Genomic DNA, 24,045 nt, shown 5'->3' on the forward strand with positions numbered 1-24,045 from the left:
TTTTAAGAAGCTCCACAGATGTTTCCAGCAGCTAGCTTGAGAAAGATTCTACTAATCCAAAGGAAAGCTGATGAGAGCTAATAAGCTCAAGTAGAAATGTTTAGTGGGTAGGCAACTAATTGGGAGGAAATGAGAGGCTTCAGAATCTATGCATTTTAGAGCTGGGAAGAAAATTCTGCGTTCTTTGAGAGAAATGGCATAGTCCTGAAAAGATGAAGGGCTTTGGAGACAAGGAGACATGATTTGGAATCCCAGCTTTGCCATTTCCTAGCTTCTAGCTGTCATCTAATCTTAGCTGTAAAACGAGGTTTAAAATTTTGGATTAAATGAAATAACATGTAAAGTAGGAACACAGTGTAAGACATAATAGGCATTCAGTCAACTTTAGCTCTCAATAATTCAAATAGAACAAATCAACCGGGAGAAAAAATAAGAATTTACATACATACATTCATTTTCCAAATATCCCCTTCGATTATTTTCATAATAGCGAAAATAGGGTTCCATAAATGATAATCTCTGTGTAGAATTCTCCATCCATCGTTTCAAATATCCTTCTAAGAGTCAGCTCTAAGAAGACACCTCTAAATTCCCTATCCAACTTAAGCATTCTCCCTCTGCAGACTCAGAACCTGTGTCCCCACTTTTGTGGTAACACTTACTTAGTTGAACTACCTAGTTAAGCTGCCTCCACTATTACACTGGGAACATCTTGAGGACAAGGAGCATGTCATATTCATATTACAGTCCAATAACAAAGTGCCTATTGAGTAATGACATATGTGAACACCATGCTTTATACTTAGCTTTATTTCTTAAAACAAGAAAGGATCAATGTCATAATTTTTGTCTGATTTTCACTAAGGACCCATGTATACAAAACAGGGTTTATACATAAATACAAGGGAAAATGAAATCACTGTCACTTTTTATGATTTCTTTTTTTTTATAAATTACTCTATCACTTACATGAAGAAGACTTCTTATTTACAAAGAGACAGTATAGTGGCTGTGCCCAAATCACTAGATCATAATCTTCAAGCTGGAGGAGACTTTAGTCAACATTTAGTCTAAATTCTTTGTTTCACAGAAGGAAAAAACTATGGTCCATGGAAGTTAAAAGGATTTGGTCAGAATCAATGAGCTAATTTAGTATCAGAACTGAAACTAGAATTTAAGCTTTCTGATTCCCAAACCATTTAGAGCTTAGCTCTCCTAGATAAGAATTAGTTCATCTGCCTCAGAAAGTTCTAAGTCCAGCTGTCTCTGATGGGTTGTTTTCCTTTCAAAGACTTCTATTAGAGACAATACCTAAGAAATTACTTGGATGTTGATGGTGTGGTTTTATTGCCGCAGACTAGGAATGGTCTCAATAGAGTATCTTATCTTTCCTAATTAACTGTTTTAAGAAAGAATGGCCTAAAATAACTACTCTAAAAATTAAAACACTATTTCTTGAAATAGCATCCGAAAGTTATTTAGTTCACAACAATTCCATGAAAGTTTGATCATTTTGTTACATAGGCATATATTTCACAACTTCCAAATGGTAATAGATACTCCACAAGATATTCCTCAAAATTTTCCATAGATACATTATAGAAGTTTGTCTTTGTTTATGGCAGTGGTTAACTGGTACTTTCTGCTTTGAAATATTTCCAGCCCAACCATCTTGGCCATGTTTAGGAGGCATAGGACTTAGGACTTTTATCTTTATACCAGTTAAGGCTTTTATGTAATAAGTAGTGGAAAACCCAATCCGTTGTCTCTTAAGCAGAAATGGCTCATATAATATAAAAAGTCCAAGAATAGTTCTGATTTGAGACACAGCTGCATTGGGACACATAGGACATAATCAGGGCTTGCTTCTGACCATAACATTCTGCATTCTACAGACCCAGCTGTCACATGCTACCTAGTGGCCATGTCAGCTCAGCCACCACATCCTCTAGGCATCAAGGCTCTTTCCAAAAAATTCCTAGCAAAAGTACCTGACTGGCTATATGTCCATCCCTGAATCACTCACTAGGGTCAGGGAATATTGGTGTACTGACTGGCTTAAACCTAGGTCACACACTCCATCCTAAGTCAGGTGTGGTCAGCGTCATCTGAACCACATGGACGGAGAACTGGAAACAGAATGGTTTCTCAGAAGGATTTCTGAGAGTGAGATTATCAGAGGTCGAATGAAGAAAAAATAATAGATCTCCATTATACCATGTATTCATGTGCTAGAACTTTCAGCTTCCTTAGAAAAATCCTGACTGCCCTTGGGTCTCCTCCGTGAAGCCAGGTTAGAAAGCACTATGCCCCAGCCTGAAATGAGGTAGTTCTTTACAGAATTGCCTTTCCTGAATTGTACTCCACTGGGATTTTCCACTGGGTCTAAGGTGCAGCCCTCTGCAACTTGTAACACATGTAAACCTGTCCGGTTTTTTCACTCATATGCAAATGATCAGGTTCACCCAGGTATTAGCATAAGCAAGTGTTCACTTAGCTCCAAGGATATGGGTACAGAGGTGGAGAGAGAACCACTAGGAAAGAGACTCAGCTAGCTACTAGGGGAGTCCGTCATGTCAGCCTGAGGGACACTGTGCATCTGTGGAATTGGATGAACCGGGGGAGGGCCTCCTCAGGTCTGCCAGGTGCTTTCTGGATAGGATGACTGTATGCTTTATTGTTGAAACTGGGACACCGCAGAGAACGAAGGGTGGAATTCATAGGCATAAATTGGACCTCTGCCAGGCAAACTAGGGTATATTTCTAGGTGTCTGGTACCAGTGAACCTAGAATAACAATGCTTATGTGAACATACTCAACCTAAGGTATATACTCCATGCTCATGAAATATGTCTGAATACATTCAGTTCATTTATAGCTTTAAACATCTGCCCTTGTGGAGCCCGGAGTTTGGGCACATCCCAGAACATCTGTCAAGGTGTTTATTATCATGATGGTATTCTCAGAACACTTTACAGTACCATTTTTATAAGAGGATCCCTGTGAGAAATTCTTACCTGATCTTAGTACCAAGAATTGTTCTTCCTGTTCCTGGATTTACTTTAATCTTATGGACATTGTGGATGGTAGATCTGACCAGGTTTCTTTCTGCCTCAGCTACTGAGAAGTTTAAAGTGTGTGCCTGCCCATAGGAAGTGTGTTGGTCACGGTGGCATGTACTGAGAGCCTCCTTCCCGACCCCTTTCTGTATCCTCACCTCAGGTTTCTTTCATGTAAATGTCCACGTGCACCATCTTGTATCCTAGGTTTTCTTGTTAGTTGCTTTAAGTGCTGTTAAGTAAAAGATAGATACTCCTCAACCCAACTGCCTGCAGAGGTAGGGTGGCTCCTTCAGCTTTTCAAGAGAATGTCGACCCTGCAATCTGATTGGATTGACCTTGAAATTGTACGGATCTTTAATTCAAGTAAGTCAGGGAGAAAATCATGAGACGGCTGAGTCTGAACACTATTTGATGATATTGAGAAATTTTTATCAAAGTTGTTTAGGTGTGATCAAAGCATTGTAGGTTTTTTTTAATCTTTTAGAGATATATAATTGAAATATTTACATTCAAATCTGACATTAGACAGATAAGGAGATATAATTCTCTCCCAGGGAGGGGCAACAAATATTTTTGAACCAAACAGTCTGCCATACCCAGCCTCCCCTCCGCTGGAAGTGGGGCCAGTAAGTCAGCATTTTAAACAAGGACCCCAGCTGACTCTGAAGCAGGTGGCCCTCAGATCTGACCTTGAGACCTTGAGAAACTCCATCCTATAATAATATTCTTTCCACACTCAAACGCCAGAAAAGCTTTGCTTACTCTAAGAGACCAGGCCATTTTCTTAGGATTCCATATACCTCTTGTTCTTATTTCTAATCTCTGGCAACACTTTCAGAGAACAATGGTTTTGCATCCTGTTCCACAAAAAGGACTCTGTAATCAGGTAAGTTTGTGGGAGGCCATGTACCTGCCCTCCTCTGAGAAAGTCACAGTGTAATAACCTCGTTCAAAAGTCTGAGTAGTCCTGCAATAAAGAATCCTGTTTAAATTTATTTGATGCATCATTTTCCAAACTAAACGGCAGAGCCTTTTTTAATGAATGCCTATTAATAGTTGCGTAGAACACATTGAATTGAAATTTCAAACCTACCTACATTTGTTAATGAGCTTAAGTTTTAATTAAGTTTTCAACTCACCATTGCATTAACTGCCATTTCTCAGGGCACATCCTCTAATGCCTCCATAGTTCCCATCAAGAAGCAGTCACATCAAACTGTACTGAACTGAGAATCTGAAAACCTGTCTTTAAATGCTTGTCTTGACATTTTTCAATCACGTGACCTTGAATATGCTACTTAATCTGAGCTTCAGTTCCTTCACTTGAAAATTGGGAATAACAGCTGTCCAACCACTGCATTGTTATGAGGGTCAAAGACAGCACAAAGGGAATTATCTAAGTCTAAGTGGATTCAAAGAACAGTATATTTATGTGAGGCTTGGGCCACAGTTGTTTACAGCCAGACATGAAACCAGCTGTCCGTTCTGCTTCCCAGCCCAGAATATGACACTAAGCCAGCCAGTAATCTGGTGACCGTAAGGGAATCCCAGTGCACACATGGAAACCTGCAGGCGTGCTCAGGATCTATGCACATCAGAATCTGCGCATGTGGCAGACAACACCCTCCCCCCTCCCCTATTTTAGATCTTTTTTGCTCTTGTCGGTTCAGAAGGAGGAAACCATCACCTAACTCTCTTCCTTTTGTCTGTCCACAGAAAGGAGACTGGACAAAAACAGGATTCCACAGGTATACCAATCCTGCTTAGCAGGGTGTAGAAACCGGTTGCATTGCCTGCCACTGGACTAGGAATCTGGGATAATTGTCAGTGTCCTCTTTGGCCCCTGCTCCAGGATATTAGATTGCTAAATCACTGTCAATACACCCATCTGATGAAATTACGCCCGTGGGGCCACTAGAGTTACTACCAGGGATGAATCCAGGAATGCACGGTGAGGCGTTCTATGGCAGAGCACAGAACCAAGGTCCTCGTCTGAATAGCTCAAGCTGCTTCTTTGAAAAAGACAAGCTGGAGCACATGAAAAGAACTGTGAGGTCTGGTAAGTTTCCTCAAACTACAGAGCTAGTGACATCAATACTCCTGTCACTAAGGAAGGTATCACCCTATGTGTTCTAACTTTTAAGTGGATATTTTCTCTTTTATAATTTGGATCATCTACTTCTCCACCCTAACACTGCTAAAAACAAAAAACCCTGCATAACTATGTATTAGGTGCATTTACTTGTGGCACACTCCTAGAGTTAAACAGAAAAGTGCAAGAGAGAAAAGTGAACAGAAAAAAAAACCAGGAGCCACCACCAAACAAGCGTTGTTTACAACTATTTAATGCTAAGAACAGATATTCTAAAGGAGAGACAGACACTTAAGAAACAGTTTTAAGTTTTTTCTAATTAGGATTTGATCATAAAAACAAGTGATTCAAACCTCTAAAACAGAAGAGTACACATATCTAGAAAAATGCAAAACATATTTTCTCTCTTACCTGAATTGCCTGAGAGCCCCGAAACATTCTCTTGAAAGGAAATCAATAATAAAATAGTGCAAAAAAACTGTACCCATAGTGTTTAAATGTAAAACCAATACCTGGTTTATACATGATTAAAAATAAAATAAAACTAAAGCACGTACAGTAATGAGCAGTTTCTAGAATTCAAAGACAGAGTGAAAGAAAGGCAATTAGGGACAGGAGACATCGTGTAAAGCAGGATGCTCTGACGTCATCTACTCCAAGCCAGAGGCTGTGCATGAGCAGAGCAGTCACTGGTAGGAGGGATAAAGTGTGATATCTCTGACCGCCAGCAAATGAGCTGATGATCTGGTGAAACTCCCAGAACCAAAGCCGAAGTAGTTTTCAGTAAGGAATGTTCTCCTTGAGAGCATAGCCAGCATGTGGTTGAGCCGGGACCTGATTCCAGCCAAGTGAAACTGCCGCTCTTTGTTCAAGTTTCTGAATGAGTCTCTAAAGCACAGATCCAAGCGGGGGGTGCTCCAGTACGTAGGGTGCCCGGGTGTGATGAGGTCGGTGGCTCGGAGGGAAGTCTGGGAGCTAATAGAGCTGGCCACAGAGCCTTGGGAGGACAGAGAGGAAGAAGACCGCAAACTGGAAGATCTTGACACAGACATCCTTGATACTGGTGACCCTTCTTTCGACTGGGTTCCCTGAGAGAAGAGAAGGTTCTCATCCATGTCGGTCTGGGTGGTGGCTGACGTGGACCGGACCTCAGTTTGGGAGCTCACCACCCTGGTGGTGACTGTGGTCTGGGTGCCAGCACATGCAGAGGCAGTGCCGGTTTGTGTCCCTGCATCATTCACACTCACAGCCAGAGTCTCCTCTCCTGGCTCCGTCTGCGTGGCAGCATCGGTCGCCTTCCCACTCTCTGGTCTGTCCCTGCGGCTGCCGAGGTAGTCTTCCTCACTGATGGTGGAGGAGCCGGAGTCCCCATGCCTGGCCTCTGCCCGGCCCTCTGCGCAGCCCGGCGCAGCCTTCTTGGGGGTGCTCGAGAGCCTGGCCAGCCGCAGCCGCAGCAGGTTGCCCAGCGTGAGCTCCTTGGACAATGGTTTCTGGTCGACAAGATGGTCAAACTTGCCACTGCTTCGGAAGTTGGACAGGAGTTTGGAGCTGATGGGCTTTGACTGTGCATACAGGATTCGGAACTCCAGATCAAAGTGCTCCACCACTTGGCCAGACAGAATGACCAAGTTACTGCTGTTTAATTTGCCATCCGTCCACGTAAAACTTCAGGATTAAAAACAAAACAAACAGAAGCTGGTAAGGATGAGCAATCTTCAGCTATTTATTGTCGATCTGAATATAAAGCCCAGATATTCTGTGGCGTAAAGGTCACAATTCCAGTGACAGACAGCACACTGACCATTTGGTGTGAATTCAGCCAGCCTTAGCACAGTATACAGCGTAGGGACGCGTTAACAGAAACGTTAAAAAGCCACTGTTTAACCAACACGCTGAAACCTACACACCTTAGCCACAGAGGTGCTAAAATCTAGAAAGGGTTTCTAAAGCACTGAGGCCAGCGCCCTCATTTGAGGAGTGAGGAAGCCGCCTAGCGTTGTCACAGTGGGAAGCTGGTGGCAGAGCCTAGACTAGGCCCCAGTCCTTAAGAACTGCAGGGACAGAGCTCCTCGCCACCACCTCCATGCTGCCACTTTCACAATGGGAGATGTGGTGGTCATTCTAACGATGACACTGTTCTCAGCACACGTTTAGAGCTGAATAGTGGCCATGTGCCCCTAGCTGTCCAGCACCGCTTCTTCTTTCTAGGGTAGCAGGAGCTCGCCCACTTCGCCTCAGAAACCTTTCATTGATGCACCTTCTCCAATCACAATAAGGTGGGCAGGTGACCCAGGCTGGCCAGAGTATCCTAGACCCTGGGATACTGGGGTCTACTCAGGGGGGCACTGAGCCAGCGAAAGCCAAGTAGTTTTTCAAGGACCAATACCAGTGCAGAGAGAAAGAAAGGCTCTCTATTCCGGAGCTAGCTGCTAGAGGCCACGTGGGTAAGCCGGGATCTTTGCCTGCAAAGGGAGAGCCTGACTGAGAATAAGGATCAACCAGAGAAAAGTAGACCCAGGAAACAGTGTTCTGATAAATGCATGGCCTCTTGGTCAAGGTGAGCTGAAAACCAACAGAGCCTTTTTATACCAGAGTCATTAAATTCCAATTTGCATGAAGTAGTCTGAGTTAGCTTTCTGCACTTGCAACTGCCCCACTGACACAGAAATTTGTATCAGGAGCAGGGTGTTTTACATAAGAAATCATGAAACATAGTATCAACTCTGTCTTTTGCAACCAAGAACACAGGTCAATGCAAATTCACTTTGACAGCTGCCTTCAGAGCCTGAGAAGAAAGGTCCTTTTGAAAACCCTGAGATCATGTAAACTAGACACCTCTCCAACACCACAGAATCATAAAATGTCCTCAGCAAATGGAAGTTGTCATCATCCTCCATCTCAGCAGCAGCATATTTCCTTTTGCAGGGGGTAATTTTTATATTTTATTTTTCAGAACAGCCAAAAACCATGTGGAGCTTAGTTTGGTTAATATAGATAAATACCACTTTGGGTGAAAAGCTAGCTTGCTCGTGCTATTTTCAAACTTCTTATGAAAGGACGTCCTGAGAAAGAGTTCAAATTTTGTTCTGAGCAATGACAGTAGTTTGAGAAGAAAGACTCAAACTACTGTTTGTTGGTCTGACTGCTCATCTCGCAGGGACATCTGCACACCCCCTTTACCCGGGGCTGACACACAATTACCACCCTGGGATGCATGTTGCTTCAAAAATGTGTGTTTCTTTTTTAAACAGTAGAGACACATCTCATGTGAACCATCAGACGATCTAACACCGAGGTGGCAAAACATGTGACCATCCGAGCCACGGGAGTGAACATGGTGTATCTTAGCCTCTGAAGACTGGGGTTTACCACTCATTATCTCCACCTGCCTTCAGCTTGCCCGCACTCTACCCTCGATGCCGTTGCCAAAGTGAGACTTCAGAGGTGGAGCCAGAAATATCATCGGTACTTTCTAGACTAAAGCACCTAAGTCACAGGCTTGAAGCAGCACGAAGGAGTGACGCTCCGGCTGTGCCCTCCACACGGAGGCCGATGCCTGCAACTGCCCTCCCCTCCAAGCAAGCAGGGACAAGGACGGATCAAAGGCCCCAAGGAACAGGGTTTGGGACTATTCCTGTCACTGTGAAGCCCCAACACATCCACTGCAGTCCTGGCTGAGCCCAGAATCTTGGACCCACTCGCCTTTGGGGCTCCAGGCAAGCTTTGAGCTCTGGACTTGAGTTTTGTGGCCCCCGGGGCCGAGGAGGTGACCCTACCCCGACCGCCTCCCAGCGGAGAAGGCTTTGATTCACCTACTCTCTCACACACACAAACACACACACACACACACACACACACACGGATGCACACATCGCAGAATGCTCAGCTGCAGAGGCTCACGTGGAGGGAGACAAGCAGCTGGGACCCCTAGAGTGCAAACTTCCCCTAATGAGTTTAGAGCAACAAGCACAGACGGGTTAGAAACTCACCTGTAAGAGCCCGTGGCCACACGAATGCCATCAATCAGTGTGAACTTTTCATGAACCTTGCCAACAATTTTAGTTCCTGACCTGGCGTAGTAAATATTCCCTGTAATCGTCCGAACGGTCATCAGCTGGGGGTGGAGGCGTGGGGGAAAAAGAAGTGAACCATCCCGTGAACACATGCATAAAGAGGGCTGAGTTTACTTACAGCTTCCAAAAGACAAGCTTATTGGCAGATGAGCAGCTCACAGTCACCACTCAGTACCAACCCGCACTGTACACGACCCAGGTGATTCTCAGGACTCAAGTAATGCTGCTTCACACAGTCCATCTTCTCGTGTGCCTTTTCCTCATAGTGATTTTTGAGACCCTTAGTTCCTGTGGACGTGTGCTCTAAAGGAAGACTCACTTTTTGGAGACAATGAACAACAGAATCCAAGAAAGGATTTTGAAACAAAATGTGGGGCATAAAATCGTCAAAGAAAACATGCTAGTAATAAATAACATTTTAACAAAGGCTTAAAGGAGCTATTTCTCCTCCTCTTTTGTTGAGTAGCATTGCTAGTGAATAATAGGCATCCACACTTACCCCACACGTGATGGGTGTGGGGACAGGAACAGAGGCAGGACTTCTCTGACATAGGACTTCGGCGGCTGAAACACCCCTATCACATGTGGCTTCATGAGCAATGTCATTTCTCCCACAAGCACATAATTAGCAAAAAGGTGCTCTGGTAATACACTGGGGCCATACATCACGTGTGTATGCATAATTATCCTTGTAAAATGACACACAGAAATGCAAACATAATGGTATGCAAAATACTAAGACAATCGTCATTCTTCAGAGCAGATCAGTGGCCATATATCTTTAGAAATCTTACACGTTTAAATTAAATGTTTAAGATTTTTTTGTTCGAGTCTCTCATTCATTCGACAAAGAAAGTCTTTACTATGTGCCAAGGCTCGAGACAACACAGATAGAAGGCATGCTCCTTATCCTCAAGGACAAAGAGAGAAAAGTGATGAATGTTAAAAAACTATAGCAAGATATGACATCATCCAGAGAAGTGAAAACCTTTGTCTGCACAACAACCTGTACAAAAATATCCATAGCAACTTTATTCATAATAGTAAAAAACTTGGAAACTACCCTCATGGCCTTCAGTGGGTGAATGGTTAAACAAGCTACAGTCCAACCATAACATATGATACTGTTCAGCAATAGAGAGGAACAGACTATTGATACACACAACAGTTTGGACAGATCTCAAGGGCATTATGCCGAGTGAAAAAAGCCAATCTCAAAAGGTCACATACTGTATAATTCCATTTACATAACATTCTTTAAATGACAAAATTAGAGAGACAGGGCATAAATTAGTGGTTGCTGGAGTGAAAGATCCAGGGGAAGGGAGCGGATGTGACCATAAAGATGTAGCAGGAGGGAGATCTTTGTGTGATGATGGAATAGCGTATAGGCTATTAGGCAGAATACACTACCTGTATTCTGATGGTGGGGGTGGTTAAACATAGGTACACATGTGATAAAATGGCACAGAACTATCGACACACATGGTGCCCATATCAATTTCCAGGTTTTGATACTGTGCTGTAAGTTACGTAAGGTGTAACCACAGGGGAGACTGGGTGAAGGAAACATGGAAACCTCTATGTGCTATCTTTGCCACTTCTGTGAACCTATCATCATTTCAAAATACAGACAAAAGACAAAACAAAAAAGCTATGGCATAACATAACATCACTTCTGTGGTGTTCTCACCAAAATGAAAAATATGAATTTAACCAGAATTTAACCAGGAGAAAACATCAGACAAATCCAAATTCTAATCCAAATTCTACAGGAAACTGGCTAGTATTCTTCAAAAGCATGAAGACCCTTAAAGACAAAGAAAGAGAAAGGGACGGTTCCAGATGAGAGGACTGTAAGGAGAAATGACAAGTAAATGCAAGATATGATCCTGGACTGGATCCTGGGTAAGAAAAAGGACATTCACGGAAGGATTAGTGAAATGTCTTAGGTCTGTAGAGTAGATAATAGCATATCAAGCTTATTTCCTGATTTTGAAACTTGTACTGAAGTTTGTAAGACATTAACATTTAGGGAATTGGAGTAAAGAGTATTCAGGGATCCCTTATATTATTTTGGTAACTCCTTTGTAAATCAAATTATTTCAAAATGAGTATTAAAAACCCCCCAAAACTAGAAGCTTCCATAGAGGTGCATGTGGAGCTGGCAGGGGAGGGCTTCCTGGAGATTCCTGAGCAGAGCGTCAAAGGATCCACATATAACAAGCACAAAGAGCATCACTGCGGGCAGATCTCGGTGGTTTTGTGCATCTTTCCTTTTGGCATGTACCTGGCAGGCCTCTGTGACTGTGGCCAAAGCACTTTTGAGTGCACATAAACGTGTGACCAAGCTCCCAGAGACAGGACACCCAATGTTCTGGACCAGCCATAGTGCCAGGGTGGGAGAAGTCAGGCCCACGAAGTGAGGGTGCAGAGTCAACAGCCCTGACATGCCCTCGTGTGTGAAGCCCCAGGGAAGATGGTGCGTCCCAAGGGATAAGTTAAGACCCGACGAACAGCGGTGAGGCCAAAGGTAAAGACTTCCTTCTGACCCTTCCTAGACGATCTGAACACCCACAAAGGCAGCAGCCAGCAGTGGGCAGCTGAGTTGGCAAATGTTCCTAGACTTCTGTCGGGCGGGTGAATCAGAGCCAATCACTTCAATGGAAGCAGTGGTCAGACTATTCTGTGATTTTCCTGCTACTCACACGTAACGTCAATTACAGCAAGAGCGCCCTGAAATTAAACATCGACACCTTCAATTTCTTCACCGGGCCCCCTGGCAGAGCAGGCATGGGCTGAACCTCTGGCTGGATGAAGATGTGCTTTTCCATGCCTGACTTGCATTTCCCTTGGGTCCACCTGATCTCATTTTTAAACTGACCGTCAGATCACACGGCTGGCTGTTCCCGTCGGTCTCCAAGTTTCAATCCTACCCCCATCGTGAATTTGCTCTGTAGCACCAGTGACAAGTTAATAGGCACCTAACTAAAACCAAGCCTCAGTCTCCTCATTAGGGAGAGCAATCATCAAGAGCTCAGTGGGAGAAGTTAAACAGCCAAAATTTTGTGCACCAAACTGCTCGATGATAACGAGCTGTTAAGTTCACATCCTCTGTGTGGTAACCTACAGTACCAAGGCCTGAACTCTTCGTCCACTTTGCTCGCCGCTTTATTTCCAGTACCTGGAGTAGTGAGTAGCTTAAAGCAGGCACTCACATAAGTGATAAACAAAGTTGATGACTTAAGGTGATGAACCAAGTTGATGGATTAAGTTTGGAAGCTCATAAGTTGCTTAATTTTTAAAAAGGGGATAGTGTAATACGTGATTATTTTTCTTGCCTCTTTCCATGAAAGAGAACAAGCTAGCTGAGTTATATAACCTTACATTTAAATACTTAAGCTCAAATTACTTTCATGCTCCAAGCAAAGGACATAATAAGTCTAATTTTATAATAATGAGAAGTGAGAGGCAGCATGTGACAGTGATTAAGTGACAGTGATTAAGAACCCCAGGGCTGGAGGCAGGCAGACAGACGGAGAGTCCAACTCCATCCCACCACTGGGCTACAGTACTTCCCGATCTGAAGCACAGACATAATGCCGCTTACCTGATGGGCCGGCTGTAAGGATGAAGTTGGGTAACACTGTCAGGAGCCTAGGACAGTGCAGAACCCTGTTAAGTGTGGTTGCTACGATTAAAATTGGGGCCTACTGGTGCAGCTGCCAGCCACAGACAAGCTCCCTATGAGGAGGCAGCACAGTGTGAGGGAGAGGCTGAGGTCTGAGTCCTGACTCTGTCCTTTCTTTTCTGTGAGACTTCAGGCACACAACTTGCTCCCAACCCCAGGTCCCTCCCTTGCAATGGGGATACCACCACCAACCGCCAGGTAGATCACGGATATTCGGGTGTTATGTGCTCATCGTGGTGAAACTAGAAACAGTGGAACACCAACCTTTTCCTGTTCAGGATGAACTTTCAGATCCATGCACATATCCAAAAACTGAGAGAGTAGAGACTGGTCCAGAAGGATGTATACGGCTACTCCCTGTTTCCGGCAGATTTCCTGCAGGTCTCGGAAGATGTCGATGTCCGTGAAAACATCCATCACCACTGCGATCACCTGAGGTGAGGGGCAGAGGGAAGATCAAGTGGTCGGCCCACAAGGACAGCACTTTACAGCTCGCTGTCCAGACTCCAGACCCCATCTCAGAGCTGCAGAGGGAGCCCCATCTTCTGATATCTTTCCTTCTCCTTCCGCAGTATCAGGTCTCCCCTCACTGTGGACCCTTTTCCATTTCCAAAGATGCTCAGGCCACTATATCCTACAAATCTGGACTTCGCCCAGCTAACCTTCCCACCAGCCTCCTAGCCACTCTCCTCCACACTGCAAATTTCTCAAAACTACCTTGCCCTCCTATGAACCTGTTCCAGTCAACTCCCTTCCTTTACTAAAACCCCCACCTTACAGGCTCAGCTCAGACCAGCAAGCTACCGAGGTTCTGTGGCTGGCACACCATCATCTTAGGCATGTAAAACCTTATCTCTGAGGCCCCCTGCTAGGTGTACCATTCCCCAAGACTGAGTTTGATTACTGTCTGATTTAGGGTCATAGGATGATTTTTTATTATAATCTGGAAAGGCCCGCCCCATCTGCCACCAATTCATGGCTCGAAACCAATCAAACCAGGCAAGCTGATGCTCCCATCTCTTGCCTCCATCCCTGCATGTCGCAGAATCTGCATCTCGTCCACCCCCCCCCCCCACAGGGTGGGCTCTAACCAAATGACTTCCAGAGCCAGCCTCTCCTCTGTAAAAGGCATTCCCTCTACTTCGGGATGTGTCCACAGCGCAAGCCCGCAACAAGAACACAGAAATTTGTCCTAAGGATGCTGCCCTGAAGCTTGCACCAGTCCCTTCTTCTCCCCAACAACCTGGCTCCATTTGTGCATCCTGATCAATTTTACACACACAGCACAGACTTTAATTGAGGGCTGCCTCTGCCCTGTGGCCTCAGGCAAATTACAGCTGCTTCGAAAGTCTGTTTCCTTTGCTGCAAAGTAGGTTTGTAGTGAGAATTAAATGACTGCGTTGCAAGCAGTGCAGGGTACAAAAGATCCCTTGAGTATTGGTTCACAGATCGAGGTGACCAGCCCAGAGTTTGAGCAGTCCAGGCAGTTCAGCGCAGGGGGACACCTGCCAGTTCCCGGCCTTCCTGCTACAGAGAGGCGGCTTCAGCAGCAGAGTCTAATCGCACCCGCCGCGGGTCTGAGAGCAGGGCTGTGGGGGGATCAAAACACGCAGGCTGACGTGGGGAAGGCACAGTTCGGTGGTAGACTGTGGGCTTGGCGTGCATGAGGTCCTGGGTTCAATCCCCAGCACCTCCATTTAAATAAATAAACCTAATTACCTTCTCTTCCCTGCCTAAAAAAAGTAAACAAATAGATAAAAACACGCAGGCCAAGTACAGGCCACTGCAACCAGGCCACATTATGAAAGCGCCCCCTTCAGGGCTAAGGCGTGGAGCCCTTTTGCAGGCTGGGGCTGCGAGGTGTCTCCCTCCTCCCAAGCGCAGCCATAAAAACAGGAATCTCTTTGAATCACATCAACTCCTTTTCTGAACATGAAGCTGCTTTATTTATAGGTCTCACCTCTTCTGTGGGAGCAGAGGCCCTTAAAAGGGATTGGTTCATCTCTGTGGCCCCAGAGGACTCAGGACAGTACCCCAGAATCATTACCCCTTAGCTATTTGGCTGTTAAAGAGGTGCAGAGACAAAGAGGAGAGTCTGCTGTTTTTCCCTAAAACCTCAGAGTCTCACCTACCAGGGGAGGGACCTTGAAACGCCAGCTCCCAGGAAGTCGCTGCTGTGCGGGAGTCTGGAAGACCAATTTCTCTCTCTGGCTGCCTTCTTCCTCACCTCCCCCACCCCACGTTGCGGAAGCCCCAGCTGTGAGTTATTCTTGGCAAAGGGTACAGCTATAACCCACTGGAGACAGTGATTTAGAAAATAAGAAGTGTTCTTTCTAAATTGCTGGCATCTTCCAAAGTTCACATCCTCCACTGCATTTTTATACATCCTCTTTGGAGTCATATTTATCCCACTAATTCAGGTCATATAGCTTAGTGGTTAAAAGCCAAAAAGGCCTGGGCACAGATCCCAGCTCTGCAGCTTACTGGCTGTGTGACCCTGGGCAAGTTGCTTAATCTCTCTGAGCCTCAGTTTCCTCCTCTGGAAGATATGGACAACAGCAGCTACATCAAAGGGCTGTTGTGAGGGTTAAATGAGACAAAACATGGAAAGGGCTTAGCGCAGGCATGAAACAGGTGTTCAGTTATGCTGCCAGCATCTCCGCAGTCTACTGTGGGCTGAATCCTGTACTAGGCAGGAAGATGGTTATAAAGAATTCAACAAACATCTGACTTCCCCACAAAGAGAGGATGTGGGATGCAAGGAAGCAAAATGAGACATAATGAAATCAGGGGAGTCTTCAGGAGGAGGGGGAGACAGTAAAGCATCTCCCTCGCAGTGGTAGACCCAACACAGGCACTCAAATGTTTACCAAAGAACAGCGGAGAAGGAGTCCCCGAGGAGAGGACATTTGAGCTATCACAAATAGGGACGGTTTGGACAGGGGAGAAGTGAAGGGGAGGGCATCTGGCAGGAAGCCACGTGATGACAGAGGAAGAGGAAGGAAATGATGGGGATGTACCAATTTGGCTGCAACGCAGGGTATGCGGGAAAGGGAGTGACAGGGATGACAGAGACGGGTGAGTGAGCAAGAAAGAGCACAGAAGGCCTTGAATGCCGCCCAAGGCGCCAGTATCATACAGGCCACGGAGGGAAGGTTTAGGAAGAGCAATGAGTTCAGTGGTGAACCCAGCAGGACAGGGGAAACTGATGCGGGAAGGCTGGTGCAGGCTGGAGACCTGGGTCTCCTTCAACACAGGGCCACGCTCCCAAGTGCTTGCAACACAGCCGGCACTTAGACAGCTTTTTAGGTTCAGCAAATGTTTATTTAAGAGGACTAAAGACCGAAAGAAGGAAAATCAGTGGTAGAGGTTTTGACAATGGGCCAGGCAGGAAGCCATGAGAGTCGCAGAGAAGGGAAAGGGACCAGCGGGAAGGGCAAGCGATGTTCTGTACCGGCTGCGGGAGGACAGAAGGGGCAGGGGGCGAGGGCAGAGGCAGATCCAGGGCCGCACAAACAGGAAACAGAAAAAGAAACAATCTTGAGGGGGCTTGAAACTGATTTTGTGGTCACAGGAAAACCTCATAAGGGGGTTCTGAATGCACAGGTGTGAGAATGAGAGTCCAGCTCATGAGAGAAAGTGAGAGAAAAACTAATCTAGGGTCAGTCCTGGTCCTCAGGAGAGACAGAGGACGAGCTGGGAGCAACCCAGCGTGATGGGGCTAATGGATGTGCACCCAGGTACCCCGGGACAGAGACCAAGGAAGCCAGCCCCGCTGGCCAGCTTACAGAGGGTTGGAGGCTTGCTGGAGGCAGGGCCCCAGGAGCAGGGACATAAGTATAAGGCGCCTGCCAAACTGAATATTGATTTCATCACTTAACAATTGTACGAACACCACCTTTGTTGGATAATGAGTAAGTATTTAATTTGCTATTAGTTTCATTGTTTGGTTTTCAAGCCTCAACCTTTCCTGTGTGTTGAAAATAATTGGATTTGAACTCTGGCCTCTCACACCCACAGGGTGTTCAGAGGGTGGACGGAGATGTTTCTTCCCTGACTTCTCCTGTACCCAACATCGCCTCCTCTCCTTCTAGAGCAGGACCCTTAAAAGCCACCTGTAGGAGGAATAGCCCCAGGTGTGGAAGCAATCAGCTCCCTGGCCTCCTTCAGACCCCATCCTCGCTCCCCTACATGCTCTGCCCACCCCCTCCCCCACTGCCATTCTGAGTTGAACCAGACCTGAGGCTCCTCAAGCCTCTTCACTGAACTGAGCACTGACCTGGGCTCACTCACTAGCCCGCCAAGTGCCTGCTTCCGGGCTGGCCGCAACCAGGTGCTGGCGTTCATGCTGCAGGCTGCTGGGCCCTAGACGTACACCTGGCCTTGAAAGTGGTCATCACTCCCCAGCCCCAAGGCACACTGTGGGATGGACAAGGGAGAGACACATGGGAAGGTGGGCACCCCACACCTGTCAGGGGCCCACACAGTCACTGTGGGCCCTGCCCTGTCCCAGCCTGTGCTATAAGGAGCCTGCCTGCTCTCTTAGGGCTGGAAAGCTCTGTGGGTGGTGGCTTTGGAGCGTCTGTTCCAGGGTCGAAGCCCATCTGCAGCCCAGTGCACGTCGGTCATAACATGACAGGAGGAAACACCCCACTGTCAGCGCCTGGATGGCTGGTCGCCGCCCCGTCCTCACGCTGTACCCGCTCTTCTCCAGCCAAATCTAGAACAGCCACTCCTGTGTCAAGTCCCATGTCATCATGAGTGACAAAACCTCAAGCCTTACCTCTGTCACTCCAACTATCCTTTGATGATTTATACCACGGGACCCGGTGATCCACGTGATTATGGGTGGCAGTCCCTGGGGTATCTGCACAGACTCTATTTGTGTTACTTTTTCACGTAGAACTGGAATCTCTTCCATTTGCCAAAAAGCTCTAGAGAAGTATCTAGAGATTTGAAAACCCCATTAATTGTTATCTCCAACTTACTGATAAGAAAAATAAAGCATGCAGAGGTCCGGGAACTTGTTCAAGGTGACACTTAAGTAAATACAGGAACTGGAATTTCAGCCCAGCCTGGGAGACCCCAGAGCTACCTATTAAAAAGTGTCAGATTAAACATTATCCCAAACACATGTAATGACTAGTCTTCAGATGACTGAGAGCCTGGAGTAAATCCTAAAAGGATCAGTAGAGTACTCCTTAAAGTCCACACACTGAGCCCACCATGGAGGGTGGTCCCTGATAACACACGCTGGCTCACAGAGTGAACGTTAGGGAACGTGCAAGGCCTAGGGCCCCGGGCACTGCTCCCTCCGAGCGGTACTGCTGACTAATTAGGAAACCTCAGAGGCACAGACGCCATGTGAAGAGGCTGCAGAGTTAGACCTGGATGGGGATGCACGCTCCTTCACTTCCGAGCACCATCATGTAGCCTCTGGTAAGTAACTTCTGTTCTGCTGGCTTCTTCAACATGCAAATAATGCTACCTCCCTTGTAGTGTTTGCAGTGGGTTCGGACAAGGGAGAACACCTGACAGTTCCTGGCCCAGAGAAAACCCTCATATGGCGGCTAATCGTGGTCTCAGTCCTAATTCTGCCACCACCCTGTGCAAGTCAATCTACCTGAGCTGGGCATCCTCAGCCCGGCCCCTTGGAGCTCTGCGGCCTAATTCGAGCAGCCTCGATGGGCGAGGCGGGGCCCTGACCAGGCAGGTGAGCAGCCTGGAGGGGCCGCTCAGGGTCAGTCATTCCTGTTTTCATTCCAGTTCTTCCTCTGCCTGGAGCAGGAAGTTCATGCCACTCACCCCTTCTCACTGTACCTCAGTTTCTCTCCCTTCCCACCCACAGTCATTAAGCTTGTGTGCAAGATGCTTGGAATTCTACCAAAGGTCTGTGAACATGTAAAGACAGCCTGTCCAGTGGTCAGCAAGGGCCTGTCTGCTGAATTCCTCATGCTGATCGCATGACACCCAAACTAGACTTCCTTCAGGTCCCCAGGGCTCCTGCCACTTCTGGCTAAGGACAAAAAAAATGGAAAGCGCTATATATATTTTTGCCCCATTTATTACATGTATTAATAGAACAGAAAATATCTCCTTGAAATTTTTTTTTTAAATCTTTAAATAACAATCTTGATATCTCCTTCAGGGTTTAAAGACAAAAAGCATGTCAGTTTCGACAGTGAAACCTGAATTCATTTGTGCATGCGGTTTTCTCTCCATTTCATGGGCTGCTGTTATAAAATTAGCAATTTCAGTAAGAGACGAAAGGGCTGGTGGAGCCCAGGTCTGCAGAGCGGTCCGCAGAGCGCCGCAGTGCCGCTCTGGGAAGGCAGGGGCCGGGAAGCCAGTCATTCACGAGCCCTGTGGCGGAGGGACCGACCTCGCACAGGGGCATTTCTGGGCGGGCTGGGATATTTAGAAGGGAGAGGAAAGCATCAAGAGGGGTTCTGTGGCGGAGGAAAGGCCTTATCACTGCAAGTTATTTTCATTTTATAACTATGTAAAACATTTGCCTGGCTCCAAAGTCCAACCTACAAAACAAGGTACATTCAGGCACACCTAGCTTCCATCCTCGTCCCTTCCTTTCCTCCGTCCCCAATAAGATAATAATTGCAACTAGTTTTTGATTTATTCTTCCATTTAAAAAAAATACAAACAAGGATATATGTATATACAGACTCATTTATATTACTAAACGAGGATATAGAGGTATTGATATATGTGTGTGTGTGTGTGTGTGTGTATTCATATCCCTCGTAGATAAAAGGTAGCAGATGATACACATTGTTGTAGACAGGTGTTGTCCAACAGAACCTTCTGGAAATGTTCTGTATCTGTGCTGTCCAACACGGTAGCCACTAACCACAAGTAGCGATTCAGTACTTGAAACATAACTAGCACAACAGAGGAACTGAATTTTTTATAGGATGTCATTTTAAGTCACATAAACTTAAACAGCCACCAGTGGCTTACAGCTGCCGCACCAGTCAGTGTGGTTCTAGCCACTTCGTAACAGAAAACAGAGCCAGTCCCCATACCTCCTCAGGGCTGCCGGGCACTGTGCTGTGCAGAAGGGTCCGTTTACTCACCAAGGGGACTGTCAAGTCATTTTTGAAAGTGGTAACCTTTTTAGTGGCGGGGTCAGTGCTTCTGGCATCCACTGGGTGGAGGCCAGGCATGCTGCTCAGCATTCTATCATGCACTGGACAGCCCCTCAGGACAAAAAACCACCTGGGCTGAAATGTCAGTAGTGCGAGGCAGAGGGAGCCTGCCCTGGGTTGAAATGGGCATCCGGCATAGGATGCTGTCCAGCTTCTACTGTAACTCAGAGGAGAGTTGCATAAGATCAGGAGGGCCTTAATTTGGAAACATCCACGTACACATGGGGGCCTCCGACAGGTTCCTCAGCTGCTACTCCTCCTGGCAGGACTCTTCGTCAACACAGTGACAGCTTTTACTAATGCTCAAGTTATCAAAAGGATGCTCAAGGGTGAGGCCATAGCCAAAGCACCCCTTGGGACAAAAGCACACAGGGAATGTGCAGCTGGTAAGAATGATGGGTCTGAGTAGTGTGGGACCCCCTAGCAGGGCAAGCTTTGCCTGTGGGTTCCCTTCAGGTACCAGGAACATCCCAAGAGCCACAGCAATAGCACATGGCCAAATGAGGGCACACAGCACTTCCAGGTAAGGTCTCCACTGCCACCTGATCTGTGGGGGCCAGTGCCCAGCCAAACACGGATTCACATGGCAACAGAGACAAAGAAATGACTCACCAACAAATACAATAGTATACGGATAGATTCTGGAGTACACGTGCATAAGGGAAAATTCTGTGTAGTTCAGTATTCTCCCACAAGCAAACATCTCAGCTCTCAAGAAGTCCAAAGCAAGGGAGGGGTGGGAAGGGATAGACTGGGAGTTCAAAATTTGTAGATACTGACAGGCATATGTAGAATAGATATATACTGCACAGCACAGGGAAATATATACAAGATCTTATGGTAGCTCAGAGCGAAAAAAAAATGACAATGAATATATGTATGTTCATGTATAAATGAAAAATTGTGCTATACACTGGAATTTGACATAACATTGTAAAATGACTATAACTCAATAAAAAAATGTTTTTAAAAATAAGAAGTCCAAAGCAAAAAAGAAAATGCCCAAAACATATTTCCTCCAGCTTTGGTGAAACTCAGCTGAGCACCAGGTCAGCTATCAGTTTATAGTCAGAAGCCAGGCTGTACATAAAGCGCATGTTTTTAGATGCTATACCTCACTCAACCCAGCAGACCCACGCTTTGAAAGGCGCACAGAAACTAAGCCAAAGGCGGGACTGGCAGGTTCCCAGTCGCAGCTACCCTGGGACAAGTCCTCTCTTTCCTGGAGACTCATTCGTTACTTTTCCCAAGTTCCAAGTGCCCAAGCTCTCCCCCTGGAGGCAATCAATGGGAATGCACTCCTATCCCTAAATGGTGCCTTCTTTCATCTTTTATATCTTCCCACTGGACCCACAAGCGTCTGCTGCATCAAAAGGACCCTCAGCACACCAAAAGCACTGCAGGATTGATAACAGCCTAGCTGGAGTCCATAGCTACTGCCACAAAAGCAAGGCACTAGCCAACTATATCCCCTACTCGCTGAAACCCCATCATCAGGCAAAGAGCACCCGGCATCAGGAACACTGGTAAGTCCAGGATTGTCCCTAGTTAGGCTACTTCAACCGACTTGATGTACAGATGTCATAACCACAATCATACACACTCGGGTATGAGCCCTACCAAGACTTACCATGTTCTGGGGTTTTACCTGCCATGTCTCTGCCACAGGTAGCCAGCCAGGAAGCTGGGCACTGCCAGTCAGGGAGCGAGCAAGATGGCAGGTGGTGATCAGGGCTCTGGAGGAAGGTGTCTTTTGCCACATCCTCCCTGCCCCTCCCACCTTGTGTGTTGCATTCTTCCTCCCTGACTCCTAGGTACCCAGCACTCTGCTGCAGTCTCATGCTGGCTGGCAGGGAGACAACACCTCCCACTGCACCACAATACCGGTCACACTAAGAGCCAAATCCACAGCTGCACCAAAACCCACTGTGAATAAAGAGATGGCTTGAGGCAAGTGTATCAGTAGTTTTTCCCCAGCCTCTGGAAAAGTACACTTCTTGCTTCACCTATTCCCAGAAGGAGCAACTTCCCCTCCAGGCTGGCGGGAGGGAAAGGGGTCAGGGCTTTCACTTGTCCACTCTAGTAATTTGCTTCCAACAACAAAAGGCACGTGTTGGTGATGAGCAAGGATAGCTTCCTATTGCTCCACAGTTGTCTCCAGGACAATCTTTCAGGAATTTTCCCCTAGGTTACGTGCATCTTAGGTAATGCATCTAAGAAGCTCAAGAAAGTGAGACCTAGTGTGGACTGACAGCCAGGAGAATCTGGTTTGGTTTTAACTGAAAGTTGGAACTGGATGGATTTCTGGTCCCCACTCCCAGGGAAGGGGAATTTTAGGGGTTGGAACTTGGGCACAATTCGTGTTCTTGGGGACCAGGACTCCTCCCATTCTCGTCTGCCTAGAGGAGTGACCAAGGGATCGGGATCTGAGAGGATACACGAAGAGTGGGGGCGAGTCGGGGACCCTGGGACCACCCGGCTCGCGCTCCTAGGAGACCTCATTTCCCCATTTTTGAAGAGGGCATCTTGTCCGACAGGGGACCGAGGCGACCCGAGGGGCCGGGCCGGGCAGCTCACCTCTCGCGCCGAGCGGAGCTGCTGGCGCAGCGCGTCCTTGCAGCCATAGGGGCCGCCTGCGCCCACGCCGCGGGGCTGGAAGTGCGCCTCGACCCGCGTGGCCCCGCGGTAAGCGCCCTGATAGAAGGCGGGCCAGCCGAGCTCCAGCAGCGGCGGCTCCAGGTCCGACTGCTCAGGGAAGTAGGTGCCGGACGAGCAGTCGTGGGACGAGCCGAAGGAGTCCTCGGCCCCCGCCGCCGCCGCGCCCTCCTCACCGGGCCGCTCTGCCGAGCGCAGGATTGCGCGCACCTCGTCCGGGTTCAGAAAGCGGCCGAGGCGCTCGCGTCGCAGGAAGGCCGCGAAGGCGTTGGGGCCGCCCGCCACCAGCTCCTCAAGCGCCAGGCGTCGCTCCTCGCTGTACAGCTCAGCCGGGTTGGGCGGCCCGCAAGGCGACAGGCAGGCGGCGGGCAGCTCGTCCAGGACATCGGACCTCAGGGCCATGGCGGTGCTCGGAACGCACCCGATTCGGGCCAGTGCGGGCGTGCAGGCCACTTTATAGGCACCTTTGAATCTAACCGACCCGCGCCATTGGCCAAGCCGCCCCGCCCCGGCTCTCTCATTGGCTATCTTCTTCTAACGGCAGAGTTCGAGGGCAGCCTACGCCTCTACGGCCCCGCCCCCTGACGTGCTATTGGCTGTCCAGCGGCCCGGCCACGCCCCTCGCCTCCAAGTCCACGTTCTTGCTCCTGGGTTGCCTAGTAGGATTTAATCTTGGCGACTACGTTCTTGCTCCAAACTAGCATTCCTGCTCCAGCCCTGAGGGGCTTGAGCGGCCGTGCTGCCCCGGGCTGTGGGGCAGGCAGCGGAGCCCTAATTGAGGCCGGAGAGCCCGGCCCCCGCCATCCTCGCGCGCCCCCTGCCATCCTCGCGCGCCCCCTGCCGCCCGCCCCACGGTGCGGCCCTGAAAGGCCCAGGGCAGTCTGCAGAATGCACAGCGAGGAGAGGCCGGGGCCTGCTCTGGGTACCCTGACTGTGCTTCTTCCCGGTTCTCAGAGCTTGGGTGAGACCAGCCGTTGCCTTTATTTCCCAGCATTTAAATCATTCGCTCATTCGTTCAAAAATACCGGTCCATCATAATAGCCACTCCTTTGATTCCAACTTCAGGTAGCTTTCTCTTCTCTCACTTCGTTTTTTTGCCTGGCAAAACCCCAACCCTGGTTTAACCCCACTCTCCACTTACTTTTCATCTGCCCCCAGGCAGCCATACGGTGCTGGGGGAAAGAAAACGCAACCGTGCTGATCGGATGTGCCTTAAAGTCATCATCTCAAGTGGGCCATTAATGTTGCCTGCCAGCCTGTATCTTCCTACTTCACCCTACCTTTTCCTCTCCCTTTCTTAATCTTAGAG

The 24,045-nt window shown here is 47.6% G+C and overlaps 1 protein-coding gene across 2 annotated transcripts; it reads right to left on the bottom strand.

The window, feature by feature from the left end:
* Positions 1–5,399: 5,399 nt before the first annotated feature.
* On the bottom strand, positions 5,400–23,181 carry FAM83D (family with sequence similarity 83 member D). Of its 2 annotated transcripts, none has more exons than XM_010975249.3 (4): positions 22,659–23,181; positions 13,183–13,350; positions 9,144–9,268; positions 5,400–6,819 (listed from the first exon to the last, which is right to left on the bottom strand). In XM_010975249.3, exons 1-4 carry the CDS (start codon positions 23,136–23,138, stop codon positions 5,841–5,843), a joined length of 1,752 nt encoding a protein of 583 aa, XP_010973551.1. In that variant the 5' UTR covers positions 23,139–23,181; the 3' UTR covers positions 5,400–5,840. The 2 variants fall into 2 exon arrangements, with proteins under 2 accessions (XP_010973551.1, XP_064331763.1); XM_064475693.1 differs by lacking the exon at positions 22,659–23,181 and adding an exon at positions 21,712–22,650.
* Between the last annotated feature and the right edge of the window lie 864 nt (positions 23,182–24,045).

Source organism: Camelus dromedarius, chromosome 18, assembly GCF_036321535.1.
Source record: "Camelus dromedarius isolate mCamDro1 chromosome 18, mCamDro1.pat, whole genome shotgun sequence".
NCBI lineage: Eukaryota > Metazoa > Chordata > Mammalia > Artiodactyla > Camelidae > Camelus > Camelus dromedarius.